The 12,498-nt window shown below is 33.7% G+C and overlaps 1 protein-coding gene across 5 annotated transcripts in view; it reads left to right on the top strand.

Moving 5' to 3' along the window:
- The window catches only part of LOC140432676 (transcription factor E2F1-like), a 142,857-nt gene extending 131,254 nt beyond the window's left edge, over nt 1-11,603 (top strand). For all 5 annotated transcript variants that reach the window (XM_072520734.1, XM_072520732.1, XM_072520733.1 and 2 more), the window contains one exon: nt 7,559-11,603. In XM_072520734.1, coding sequence (XP_072376835.1) covers nt 7,559-7,686 — 128 coding nt within the window. In that variant the 3' untranslated portion in view covers nt 7,687-11,603. The remainder of the gene's footprint in view (nt 1-7,558) is intronic.
- The last annotated feature ends 895 nt before the right edge of the window (nt 11,604-12,498 follow it).

The raw sequence follows: 12,498 nt of genomic DNA, 5'->3' as shown, positions 1-12,498 counted from the left end.
CAATTGTTTTGAAGAAGAATTAAAGAAGCTACTGAGAATATCAGAACTGACATAAAAAGTATTTTTTCTGCTAGAAAATCATTGCTCAAACGGTGGCCGTACTAACATATCATCTGACACTTTTTATTTTTGTATTTTCATGTATATTTATGCGTAAAAAATTAAATCTTTATGAATCGTCTTGTATAAATAACTGTACTTTAATAATTATGTAACTAATTTTAACTATCTTCACGCTAACCTCTAACAATCTGCTTGGGAATATCGCTTTACTCTTATAGTGTGCTGAATCCATGCGGGCTGCAGTAAGTTGCGTAGCACCATGGGATTCAGCTCATTATCTGGGCAACCAACACTTTTAACACCTGCTGCAGCTGCCGCTTAATGGTGTACCTAGCTTCTCTAGCTTACTTACACCGTTTTGGAAATGTTACTAATTAGGAAGATTCTGGTGTTCTGAAATTAAACTATTTTTTTAGGTTAGAAAGTAAGTTTTGTATACCGTAATCAATTGTTTACTATATGAATCTGTTTTTAATTAAAAAAAAACTTGGTCAATAGAGAACTTCTGTCTTTTATACTTTGATAACTTGCTAATCATAACATCAACAATATGCAGGTGTGACTTATATGCTAATAAAAATCGTTCTCGCTATAGAAAACCATCAAAAGATCTTAGAAACGGACAGAAAAATCGAAATATTACCAACCACTGGGTTGGTAGTCTAAAGTCTAACAGTCTAAAGCCGACCCAACAGTAGTTGACACTAGTTGAGGATATCTAACAGAAATCCTTTCAATCTTTAACTTACCACATACAACCTAGTGCACACAAGATCAACAAAATGAAAATTGATCCAGGTTTCACATCCATATAGTAATATAGGATACACATAACATTTTAGGAACTTGATTCTTAGATGTTAAGCTGAGAATTGTGCAGTATAGATCTAAGTTCCATAAATGCTAGTCTTGTAATTTCTATACGAGTTTTAATTTCTTAATCAGGCTTTAGTGTCTTCTTTATCCAACATCCTAGGTTTTTAAAGTGGTTAACTTTGTTATTAATTGTTTATTAATCACAAGTAACTTTGTCTTTTATGTATTTATGCCAAGTCCGTTATTGGAGCATTCTCTAGTGACTCGATCTATAAGGAGTTAAAGATCTTCGATACTTTCAGCCATGATCGCTCTGTCTGATAGCTGCATATCTGATGTTGTTGATTCTACCTCAGTTGACTCAGTTTCTACCTCAATTCGAACACAACGTTGCCCTTCCAAAGCTTTATTAAATATTATTTCCTAGTAGACGTTAAACAAAGTTAGGGATAATACACAACCTTGTCTGATACTTCTTTGAATGAGAATGTCTGTTTCTTTCTCCTTTACCAGAAAAGAAGCTTCTTGATTCAAATATAGATCTTGTAAAAGTCTCAGATCTCTTATCATTTATTCCAATCATTTCTAGATACTAAAACAGCCTATCATGTTAGACACTATCAAACGCCTTTTCAAAATCTATAAACCAGACGTAAATTGGTTTCTGTAGGTACCTTCCATAATCTTTATATTATGGGTTACCGTAATAACACTTATATAGTATGCCAGATATTAGGGTTTTTAGACGCTTATTGAAACACCTGCGTATCGTCACCTGCGAAACAAGTTGTGTTGTTCATAACTTATAACAACACAACGTTGCTTCCAGAGATAAAGCGTAATGGTAGATCCTAGATTTAAAAAACGGTTAAATGGCTTCTTAGACCTTTTCAGACTGCGACCTGGCAGATCTTTTAATATAACCTACATCTACATTTAGTTCGACAGATTTTTATACCTGGTCAGGTTCTAGAAAGACCTGTTCCAGATACTTGCGGCGTTACTGAACGATTGCCCTCCAGTTGAGACAATATGATCGACCTCTTAATTTTCACAAAATCTGCATGTTGCTCTGTTCATTTTGCCCATTTTATACAATTGATATCTCAGTGAGCAGTGCCCTGTAATTACTATGAGTCAGTCTTCTGAAGCTCCAAGAAAATGTTTGCGTAGCGTAGTCTGTTTTGTAATAAACTTTTGCTTGCCTTTGGTCCAAAATCTTTTCCCAGAAGACTACACTAAGTTTTTTTTTTCCATTTTCAGACATCTTTCACTAGGCGTGTTTTTGGTATACTGCAGATTGGTCCGGTAAGAGGATAAAGTCTTCTTTACAAGAGTATCAGTGCAATCTCATTACCAACAATGCCTTTCAAGGGCCTCAATGCCAAGGGACTGTTTACAGTTTCAAGTTCTTACCGACTCATTAGTCTAACAGAGCTTTGGCTGTCTGAGGCAATAAACATTTTGGCTGATAAAGACTTGACACATTTAGAGCTAGATAAGCAATACAAGATAGTCTCAAAAGAAAGACGATTATTGAAATTTTAGTCCAGTTTCCAGATTTGCTACTATAAGATCTGTTATATATCTGCCAGTGATCAGCTGACTGATTTGACTGATAGAGTATGTCACAGAGGAGTTTTATGAATTTGAGCAAGAACCGAGGTACTGTAACATGGGAATATGAGATTTAATTGAAACCCTTGGTTTTAGGCAGACTAACGCAAGTTCATCTCTCTTTATTAAGAAAATGAAGAAATAGGAATTCTTCTAGTGGTGTTGTACGTAGACGATGGGCTCTTAGCATCATGTTGTGATAAAATGGAAGATATATTTTTTACAAGATATCGGAAACAATTTACAATCACAAGAAGCATCCTATTTTTTGCGCCATGCACCAAGTAATTATTATTGTTTTGTTAAATTGCACAACTGCTAAAACCCTAATAAAAGGTAATTTCAAAATCAAAGGATATAGAAAAAAACAGAAAAACAGCATATTTCGCACAGATAAGCTGTTAGTGTTAGTACATTAGTTGATCGACGAGAGAATCCAGAATAAGGTTGATTGGTCGTTGCGTCTCATAATTTGGAAAATAAAAATTTCGTCATCAGGAACATCAATAAAGAGAGTAGTTGCCGCTACGGAGGTGTAATATTAGTTATGCCAGAAACATTCAATTGCAGTTTCAATTGATCTGTCAAAGAATTTGTCTGGATTAAAGACCTGTCAGAGTTGTTAGTAGACAATCAAACTGTTATAAGATTGTCACACAATTCGCAAAATGATCGAGGAACAAAACATATCAAGACAGTTATTTTTATGTAAGAAAAGATTTCAGAAGAAGCTCTTAAAAAGTTTTTGTTACTAAAGAAGTATTTAACGTTTTCTGTTGCAATAATGGATCTAAATAAGATTTTATACTTAACCGCATAAATTACTAAGGTTATTAGCGGCCTAATCGTTTTTGTTAAATGTGTGTTAAGTAAATGTTTTGTTATTTAGTAAGGTTGGCTTCATTGTCTTGGCAGAGTCACTTATTATAATCGAACGACCGCGGTAGTTAGAATCTTGTAAACAAGCTTTCCCAATGAGTGAAGGTATTAAAATACTATCTAGGGTGTTTGTTTAAATGTTTTACTCTGGCAAAATCTGATGACATAAAATATTGTAATTGTCAAACAAAATTAATTACACAATCGATCGAAAATATTTTTTGCCCACAAAACCATTATTATAGTCATTAGAAATTGTAATACTGATTTCATTTTAAAGCTATGAATCAATACATTAGAAATAATAAGGAATATTTAAATATGTTTATATGGGATTAAGCTACAATTGATTGTACGAGGTTTGTTTTTTTAGTTTTACATATAGCCGCTAGAGGGCGTCTGAAATAAAACCTTTCGACTCAAATGTAACCTCAATTTTTTGTTGACATAAATCGAGAGTTTCATTGTGATACAAGTCGTGTAGATACAGTGAATTTTCGAAATTAGCAAGTCGGTCGAAAAATGGATCTTAGCCGAGAACATTTTCGAGCAATAATTTTTTACAATTTTCGGAGAGGATTATTCCAACAGCGATGTCTCACCGAAATGGTTTTTGTGTTTGGGAATGAAGCATTACACCAGTCAACTATTTCCCGCTGGTATTGCGAATTCAGTCTCAGCGACGGATTCAGACCAGGTCCACCCAAAACAGCTGTTAATAAGTAATTAAGTATGATCAGTTACACTCCTTTTAACATACCTGCACATAGCGGCATCTTTGGGTATTTCAAAGACGTCGATTCAAAAGATCCTACTTAAAAAACTTGTTTTGTGTAAAACTCAGAGGTCGCTGGTTAAATGAATTTAGAAATAATAATGGAGAAAAAATGCAATATTTTGACTGTAAATAAAAGTAGCGAAAATAGCAAATATTAATTGGGAATAAATTACGATAATTATCTATCTTAACTCATTACTGTTATCTGTACAAATAATAGGGTTACCTTTTGAAATATTGATGTATTCGTAGCCAGTGTTTTAGGGACGCTCGGGACGCAGAGGTTCGATAGGACTAGAACCGATAAAACTAGATGCGTTTCGTTCGCTGTCTCGTGATGAAGTGTTTGTTTCTTGAGATGGTCAGAAACACTGGCCACGCTTCGAGGTGGTCCGTAGGGCGATGGTATACCCATAAATCACTCTATTGTATTGCGATTTTGAATGACAATAATTCTAACTACATGGTCACAGAAATATGATACTGTACAACAGTTTCTGTGTTTGCGACACAAAATAACAAAAGAGAAAGTCAAATTCTCTGACCAGCCTAAATGTATTTAAGCCAGTTTAACAATGAGATTTTACTGAATAACAGGAAACAATATAATATATTATTTTAAAGCAGAAGTTAAGTTAGAATATACCATTAAATTAAATCATATTATAGTACAGTAAAAGAAAGTAAAAAAAATGTAAAATATGAAAATAAATACTACATACTTTCCCAAACAGAACTTGCAGTTACAAAGTTGGTTTTCCGTTGATCTTTCATTTGCACAGAGAAGAGCAAAAAGCGGTTCGCGTCAATGGGTGTCGAAAAACATTTAACTACGAACCGGAAAATAAACGCCATTCCGCTGTGTGGGTGTTTTACGATGAGGAAAAACCAACAAAAGTGTGTCAAAGTGTATCTCGAAGTGTGTCAAAAAAAAAATGGTCTCAACTTTTATGTCAAAATCTGGTCATGTGTGCAACAATTGTTTTAGAAGATCAAGAACGGTTACTTCTGATTGGTATATAACCGTTTATTTGCCAGAAGTTATCGCTAAATAGCGATATTTAGCGATAACTTCTGCTGCGAATCATCCTACATCAGGAGAATGCAAGTGCTCACACTGCCCAAAAAACAATAGAGTTTTTGTATCTTCAAACTTCTTCACGTTCCCAAAGATCAAGAATTCAATGTGTGGACAGCGATTCCAGTCGCCAGAAGAAACCATCAATGCCTTTAAAACAGCGAGTTTGCAGGTGTCAACAGAAGACTGGAATAACTGTTTTACCAATTGGTTTGAACATATGCAAACTGGTCTTGGTGAGACATATTTTGAAAAGCAATGAAGTACTTTAAATCTATATATTTTTTGTCTTTATGGCTATATGCAATACTAAAAAGACAACCCGCATACTGAAAATTACATTTTATATTGTTATATGTGAATTTACATTGTTATTTGACGTTTCGATTTCCACTCCGGAAATCATTTTCAAAAAAGATTATTTTAAAATAGTGAGCTGTTCTTATAACCAATATGTAGTTGTTTTGGCGGTTACTGTTTTACAAATTGACAAGTGACTTTCTGGGCCTCGATCTTTTAGGCAAATAGCCATATTTTTAGCTGAAAATTTTGGGGGTGGTGTTTGTACCCTCAGAATGATATTAAATTTCTGATTGTTTTGTGTGTTTATGCATTATGATTGATTCTCCTTTACTGTTGATATCCATCAGAAGTGGATTCAATGCTTCTGGTCCGTAAGGCCAAACGGAGAACACATCATCTACATATACGAGGTCTGGCTATTAAATAACGAGACTGCGCGCTCAGAAGGCGTCCTAGGGGGAAGTATGGGAAACGAATGCAGCATTGGATAGCTGGAAGTGTCTACTCTTTCAGTACGAAAACACGTTTTTGTCGCTGTAGTAGTATTTTTTATGTAGAGGTTAGAAAAGAACGTGTTTTTTTTTCTCGTCCCGATAATAAACGGCACGTGACGAAAAACAGGAGCAACGGATTAATGTGAAATTTCTCATTTAATTAAAAAACACCCCGACTTTTATTGAAAGAGGCCTATGGTGAGAATTCTCCATCTCGTGCTCGTGTTTTCGAATTGTATAAACGGTTTTCTGAAGGCCGAGAGAGCGCCGAAGATGACCAACATCCAGGTCGACCTGCCTCTGTTTCAACTCCGCAAACAGTGACCAAAATAAATAAAATTGTTCGCGGAGAGCGTCGTATGAGCATTCGGATGATTGCTGAGACTGTAAACGCCGATAAAAAAATTGTCAGAAAAATTTCACATGACGAAAGTCTGTGCGAAGTTCCCAAAAAATTTGACGCCTGACCAAAAGCTCGTCCGTCAACAGATCTGCTCAGATTTTCTTGAGGGGTTAAAAGAAGAGCCTGAATTAATGGAAAACATCATCACTTGCTACGGAACCTGGATATTCAAATACGATGTTAAAACTAAGTGACAATCCATGCACTGGAAAACTCCTGCATCGCCAAGAATAAAAAAAAGGAAGGATGTCGAAATCAAAATTTAAAGCCATGCTAATCGTTTTTTTTTTCGATATTAACGGCATCGTTAAGGGTTCCAGAGGATCAAACTGTAAACCAAACTTACTATTTCAAAGTTTTGAAGTTTTGTAAGAAACGGCTGGAGTTGTGGAAAAACAAGCCGGGGATCTTGCACCAGGACAACGCACCTGCCATAACGCGCTGTCTGTGAAGCGTTATTTAGCCGCTAGAGGCATTCCAATGCTCGAACACGCGCCGTACTCACCTGATTTAGCACCCTGTGACTTTTTCCTGTTTCCGAAGATGAAGTCTGCCTTAAAAGGAATCCAGTTCGAGTCGATGGAAGAGGTGAAGCGAAAAACGGCGAAGATCCTAAAAGCTCTAACAAAAGAAGACTTCCAGCATTGCTTTGACCAATTGAAAAAACGAATGGAACGGTGTGTGGCGAGGGAAGGGGAATATATTGAAAGAGAACATTCGATTGTAGAATAATTTTTAAAATAAAACTCTTTTTCATAAGCAGTCTCGTTATTTAATAGCCAGATCTCGTATGTCCACCATACAATGGGTTGTTATGTTTATGCACAATGTTTTGTTCGAATTTATCTATAAAAATATCTGCTAATAATGAAGATAAGGATGATCCCATGACTAATCCAAAATATTGTTTGTAGAAATCATGATTTAGTAGAAAATAATTATTGTCTGTAAAATTTTGGGAGATACTAAATAAGGAATATTTAGTAGTCATAAAATACTTCAACCACATATCATGTCTAAATCTTAAGCTGCAAACGGTAAAGATGATTCAGTAAGTTTCTGTTGTTGATTACTCAATTGGAATTTTTGTTTTTCGATAAGTTCATTAACATTGTTTTTATTTTCAGGAATTATGGATCCTGTTTTGAGCAGTGAGCTGGTCCTTTTGGAGCCTTTAATGCAGCCAGAGTACAACTTCAGCTTAGATGCGACGGAAGGCTTAGCGGACCTCTTCGATTATGATTTCCTTTCTTAAACATTTTTGCTCACCTATGTACAAATCACACGTGACACACCCTGTAGAAAACACGACTATTTATTATCGAGTATTTAAGATATTTGTTCAGTGATTTGTTTGCCAGTTCCTAGCTAATTTGTGGAGATTTTGATATCATTTTGACAAATAGTGACAATGGCGACATATGACAATTGACACTTCCCAGTGCAGCCAACTGAGACCATACAGCAAACTGAAACAAGGCTTAAATGTCATCCAATGAATTTGTAAGAAGCAAGAAATATCAAATTTAATAAGTGCAACGATATTTGTTTTTCGCTTGTTTTATATTGTTATACTGATTTAGTTTCAGCCATTCAATTATGACTTTCGCGTTGCATAATCTTCTAAATAGACTGGGACTAAAAATACTTTAACTAGTATACGGGAACTGTATTAAAACAGAAAGATCAGTGTAAAATTTTCTAGGTCTAGGAATTGGCGTTTTCAAATCTTTTATGAAAAATTATTGTTATACACAGTCACATGAAGTGGCCTTAGAGGGTGTTCCTTGCCGTACACCGTTGAAGTTGAAAAGTTGTTGAATGTTATTTTCTTCTCGTTTTGTATGTTATAAAGAATTTGGGACAATATTCATACAGGGTAATTGTTTCTTGAAAGTATGACTATAATCAGGTAGTTCGGTATGTTATTGTATTAAAGTTTTGGCGTTATTCGTTTACGGTAGCTTGATTTTTCATTAGTTTTTTTGTTATTTAAGTTTGTGTTTTCCTACAGGGTGTTTGGAAATAATTACTTTTAGAAATAACAACTAGTTGAATCCACAGAGTCCACTATACATTTAAATAACTATCGCTTTGAGTTCGTTTGTTTATGCGCGACATTAGTGTGACGTCAAGCTGTCAGTTTTGGTTTACTTAATTCGTGTTAACTCGGTATAAACTGAATTTTCTGTACAGAGTTCATTTTTAATTTTTCAATTAGTCTAAACTCCAAGAATATTCAACAAAAAGAGTTCAAAAAATTTACGAAGTCCACGATTTCGGACTGAGTTATAGCAGAAAATAGTGAACAGTTTATTCTCCAGAGAAGAGGGGAGATATGTCCATAAATGATAATACTACTTGAGTTTTCATAAGATGAAATCTGAATCGTTGTTTTTATGGCAATCGATAGACATTTACAATTCCTTACAGGCACGCAGCCAGGAAATGTGTTTGGGGTGGGGGGGGGTCCACCAAACACAACTCAATTTTTTTTTATTTTCAAATTTTAGATCCATATGCATAATTTGAAAAAACTATCCTAATATTTTAAAAATTGCAATTTGTTATTTTCTCATTTAATTAAAAAAATCTTAAATTTAAAATAATTGCTACAATGCTATAACACTTACATTTTTAAAAACATCTTTGTTACTTACCGGCTTAACACTGTGTTCCAATTTGATAGTGCCAAATTTAGCCTATGGCTGGCGCAGTGTACATAAATTGCTTTTGGAAGTTTTTCCCTTATCCTGAATTGTACTCAGCTTATATGATCCGCCATGTTTGCGGCACCGTCATATCCTTGCCCAATGCAGTCGTTCATATCTAAGATAAGAGCACTGTTCTAGAATGATTGTTGATAAATTTTCAGCTGATTGATCATTTATGTGGATATGTCAAAAAATCTTCACGCAACATCGGTGTCCATGCTGTCTTAATAGATATCGCACACAAAAAGACATTACAGAGAAAACCAGATTGCTCCAGCTGTGTTGCTGTGACAAACAGCAATAACATTTGGAAGCAGAAATGCGATCTGCCTATACACGTGTCGTATTTTTTGGATTTGGACGCGAGAGTCGACTGATAGTCGCAGCTTCAAGTTAATGAGCTTGTTAAAAAGAAAACCAGCTTGTTGATTTTCGCATAAAAACATTATTTTATAAATGAAATATTTTCATGTAACTTTTTTCATGATTTTAATTAACATAGAAGTTGCTTCATTTTTGCCTAAGATGTATCAACATTAACAAATAAAATTTTGGAACCAAACTTATACATTATTGAAATAAGTATAACTGTTTCAAAAACTTTTAATAAGAGTTTTCTCATTACAAAAATCAATGTGATAACATCAATTTTCGAAAAATTTTGTCAAAATCTGCTGATGATCTTAAAAATCAATATACCGCACACTTTATATGATATAAAAGTATACTCTTTCTATTAAAAAATAATAATTTCGTTCACTTTTTCAAAAATAATATCTTGGTGATAAACTTGCTGCTTGGGTATCAAAGTCTTGGCAGTTGGGGGGGATGACCCCACCCTCTGGGCTTCGTGCCTGATTCCTTATCATTTGTGAAAATACCTCCTCTGTCCTGTGGAGTAGTTATTAAGAGATAATCTTGTTTGATAATTTTGACAAATGACAGCATGACATCACCACTATGGTGGCGTGTTATACGATTATCGCCATTATTGGGCTTAAAACGGATAAGTTTTAAAAAATTAGCAAAACACGATTTTTGTGCAATTTATTATATTTTGACGTGTTTTGTTTAGACTGTTTTAGAGTTCGAGTGAATATTGTTTTGTTAGTAGAAAAACAAAGTGTTTTTACAACGAGCACATGGAAAATTAATGTGTTAAAGACGGATAGAAATGACGAAAATGGAAGTTACCTTTTAAAAAGAGGGACAAAACTACCAACTGCTTTATGTTGAGATTGTTGAGAGGTGGTTGGTATATGACATGAAACAAATTACATATTTCATGTCCTACGCACACCTATGGAAATCTTGCTTTTTACAGCACATTAATCTTTCTATGAGCATTATAAAACCACTTTGTTTTTTCTACTATTGTTATTACGTCAGATCTTATTGTATTTTGATGTAGTTATAATTCTGTTCCGTACGAAATTAATCGAATTTGAGATGTGCTGTACTAGTTTGCCAGTGGAAGATAGTTTGAACAATGTCATTAAGTAGTACCACGCCATGGTATATGTTTTTATTGGGATTCAATGGATAGACACATTTAATCTGTTCGTTTTGAACATATTTATCACTAAATTTTGATTATATTTGTTAAAATGTTGTGATATGTGCTGTTTTTGTCTGTTTTGGATGCTATTGTTTTATTCTATACATTTTCTTTTACTTTTTACCACGTTTTAAGCTTTTCTTATTATTTTATTTGGTATGTCTGCTAAAATTTTCCTTAGATCTCTGTTTTTTGAGTTCATAAATTAATCTTCACTGTCTGATTGACTTCTCTTTAAATTTCCTTTTCAAATTCAGCAATTTGTGTTGGATTATTTATACTAGATTGGATTATGTATACTAGACATCACGTGACGTTTGACCTACGCGATGATATGCGTCAGTGTACGTGATCTACATTGTCGACATCTTCGATTTAAGTCCCACGGGACTGTCACATAGCTTAAAGTTTCATTTCTTAATGTATTTTTCTTGTAATATAGTTTTAAAGGAAATGAAAGTGCTCAACTCTTATTTGTGCTCTATTTACAATAATGATCTAAATTTTTATGTTGAATGTTGGACCTAGACCTTCAAATATTTCTACTAATGCCATTAAAAACGTTGCCAAATCGTGTTGGGTTATTTGTATTAGATATTTTGTAATATTTGAACTACTTTCACAGACCTGTATTACTGATATAGGCATAATAACTGCTCAAAACTCTCACACAGCTTATATTTTCATTTGCCTTCCTCGGTTTGTAGTATTGTTATCTTATAAATATATTTCTCACTGAGTTTTAGTTGTAATAGTCCTTCTATGCTTTGTAGTGCTCATCTATTTCTAACTATTATTTGCTGAATTTTAATGTAATATTACTTCTGTCTTCGACACTAAATAGTTCAAAACTTTTTATCAGACATTATATAATACATAATAAATCTTCCCTTACATTCTGTTAGGTCTATTTTTGAAAACTGCTTAATTTGGAACAGAATTTTCTTAAAAGTTTTAAGCCTTTCTTTGATCAAACGTTGGTGCCCTTCAGAAATTTTTAAAAACATCAACTAAGTATATTTGAACTACTGCATTGTCTTGTGGAAACAATATCTCACTAACAATGAATGTGTGGGTAATAAAACAGATATTTCAATCAATGTGAGAATACTTGGCAATGTCAGACGGAGGAGAAGAAAACTGCAAAATGGAATAGACAAAAAGACATTTTTTCTTGTTTCATCTCGGTATTTATTTTACTCATTAGATAAAATATGTTCTAAAAATTTTATGCACTAAAAACTTATTTTTTTAAAACGTTATATTGAAAATAACTATAAAAATCAAATATGCTTAGTAACATTTTTGTAAACCAATAGAAGGCGCAAAGAATCTACAACTGTGGAGTATTTATTTACAATATGTATATTTTTTTGTTAAAACGCTGTTATTGTACAACAGCCCATATATTTATGTATATATAAGGTGTTATTATGAAATAATGAGAACGATGCTGTAAAATATCGTTATTGGACGTTTTTCTTTCACAGCTTTAAAAGCATACAATTATAATCTGTTCGTAAGTCAAATTTGACTTAAAGAAAACATAAAAATCACATAGCAGTTATTTAAAACACATGTTTCGAGATTTGTTCCATTAAAAATTAGAATTTTACCCAGTTTTGGTACTATCAGTCTCATTATTTTGTAACACACCTCGTATAGAGATCACCAGCGATTTGTTTTAAATACTTAATAATGTTAACGGACATTGCAGGACTGACTATAACTACGCTGATCCGGCGTAGTTAGTGATGTACGGAAATATTTTCCAGTGATGAGACTTCTCTTTTTG

The sequence above is a fragment of the Diabrotica undecimpunctata genome, chromosome 1, assembly GCF_040954645.1.
Source record: "Diabrotica undecimpunctata isolate CICGRU chromosome 1, icDiaUnde3, whole genome shotgun sequence".
In the NCBI taxonomy this organism is placed as follows: domain Eukaryota; kingdom Metazoa; phylum Arthropoda; class Insecta; order Coleoptera; family Chrysomelidae; genus Diabrotica; species Diabrotica undecimpunctata.
Note: the sequence above shows the minus strand (reverse complement) of the source record. Positions and strands in the feature narration are given on the sequence as shown.